Here is a 2231-nt window from a genome sequence, read left to right as displayed (position 1 = left end):
ACAGGTTGAAGCTCCTGATTCCAGAATTCCTTGATGCAAGGAGTTTGAACCATCGCTACTCACAAATATTAAGGCCTGTTGTTGTTGCTGCTGTTGCTGCTGTTGTTACTCCAGGTGTAAGACTGTGAACTAGTGTGAACCCACAAATGTACAACTAACCCCATGGAATCTTCAATGAAAACTAATTTGAACACCAAAAACAGTCATGGCTTTAGACTTATAATCTTTATGAAAACAACAGTTTAAATACCCAGGATAAACCCTTTTAAAGGCTGTGTATTCTACTCCCTTAAAATATGTCCTGTGGAAACTGAGAAAAATCTGGACCAGGGCTGATATCAAGACTTAATTTGCTTTCCCTCTCAAAGGATCAATCAAGTATTAGTCAAGAATGTGCTCAGAAGTCCAACATATTCTGAGAGTATTGAAGGATAGGAAAGACAGAACCTAACCCTTTCATGAAAATATTTTAAGGCTGAGGGCTTTGACCAAGGCTCTCTTAACGTCTTTGTTCCTCAGGCTGTAGATCATAGGGTTTAGCATAGGAGTAACAATCCCATACAACATGGAAATAATTCTGTCCTGTTTGGGCGAATAGCTGGAGGTGGGGCGAACATAGGTGGCAATGGTGGTCCCATAAAACAGGAAAACTACAGTCAAGTGGGAACCACAGGTGGAAAAGGCTTTGCGCCTTCCCTCAGCAGACTGCATGTGCAGGATAGTAGAGATTATATAGACATAAGATATCAGAGTGACCAGGAAAGCACCACCTCCTAAAATCCCACCCACAAGGAGAGCAGCCAGTTCTGGGAGGTAGGTAGAGGAGCAAGAGGCAGCCATTAACGGTGGGATATCACAGTAATATTGATGAATTTTATAGGGCTCACAGAAGGATAATGTAGAGGTCAATGAAGTATGAATCATGGAACTGATGAAGCCGGTTAGCCAGGTCCCTGCAGCCAGCTGAACACACCGCCATTTCGTCATGATGTTTGTGTAGTGCAAGGGACTGCAGATAGCCACGTAGCGGTCATACGCCATCACTGAGAGTAATAAAATTTCAGTGCCCACAGCATCAATCAGAAAGAAGAGTTGTAACACACAGCCAACAAATGATATTGACTTGTCCTCTGACAAGAAGACCTGGAGCATCTTGGGCACAGTGACAGTTGGACAAAGGACATCCAGGAAAGACAGGTTGCTGATGAAGAAGTACATGGGAGTCTGGAGGTGAACATCCGTCGCTATTGCCATGAGGATTGAGCCATTCCCTGCCAGAGTAATCAAGTAAATCAGCAGAATTGCTACAAAGAGGAAGATTCGCACTTCTGGGAGATCAGACAGCTCTGTGAAGTAAAAATCTCTTGTTTTTGTGATATTGGCTTTCTCCATTGCAACTCAAATAGCATATCTAAAGCACGGAGAAAACAAAAGCAGATTTGTTACAAGAGCAAGAGCAGGGATCATTCAGTTTGTAATCTAAGGGTAGTTCTGTTATTAATAAGACAGCCAGTCAGGAAGCATGGTGCCAACGCCCCACGTCTAGGGGATCGTAGGCACCTCGGTCCCCTTGGTATCAGTTTTAAGGGGGCTAGGCTCCCTCAATTTTCAGACATTTGTTGTCTTTCTTAGAACTACAAGTTTGACCTGCAACATAATGTTGCAATGTTCACCCACAGTGTTTTATTCACTCCTTTCCACAGTGAGACAGCATTGCATGGCATGCTGAGTTTGATAGTTTCCCTCCACCTAAAACATCCCACCTAAAGATGTTGTCCTCTTCTGCAAATGTCAGGGTTTCCTACATCAGATTATACCTTTTCCTGGTGTGCATGGTTCCCTTTGGGCTACATCAAGATAGCATGAATTTGCTATTAAAATATATTAATCCAGTCAATGCCCATTTGTTTTCTAATGTTAAACTTTATAAAACCAGATACAAAATATTCCAGCTTTTTCATCAGCTATTTTCAACTGCCAAAATAAGATTTCTCAAAATATTAATCTATTTTTCATTTTAAAATTTCATTAATTTTTCATTAAAATGCATGATGAAAGAGGAAAATCCCAATATCAATAAAACAGGTATAGTATCATCTAACAACACTACCCTCCAAAATTCACTTCCTCTTAATACCAGACCTTTTTAGGGTAAGAGAGTTATTTGCCAAATCTGTCAATGTTTAATAGAAATAAATGGGTTGGAAATTTACATAATGATACCAGTGTAA

At 40.7% G+C, this 2231-nt stretch overlaps 1 protein-coding gene across 1 annotated transcript; it reads right to left on the bottom strand.

Moving 5' to 3' along the window:
* Nucleotides 1–456: 456 nt before the first annotated feature.
* LOC310742859 (olfactory receptor 5V1-like) lies at nucleotides 457–1392 on the bottom strand (the record flags this gene model as incomplete). The annotated part of the gene is made up of 1 exon (XM_083572515.1): nucleotides 457–1392. One exon carries the CDS (start codon nucleotides 1390–1392, stop codon nucleotides 457–459), a length of 936 nt encoding a protein of 311 aa, XP_083428641.1.
* Between the last annotated feature and the right edge of the window lie 839 nt (nucleotides 1393–2231).

Source organism: Podarcis filfolensis, assembly GCF_964270895.1.
Source record: "Podarcis filfolensis genome assembly, chromosome: 1".
Classification (NCBI taxonomy): domain Eukaryota; kingdom Metazoa; phylum Chordata; class Lepidosauria; order Squamata; family Lacertidae; genus Podarcis; species Podarcis filfolensis.
This window is presented reverse-complemented; position numbering and strand designations above follow the sequence as displayed.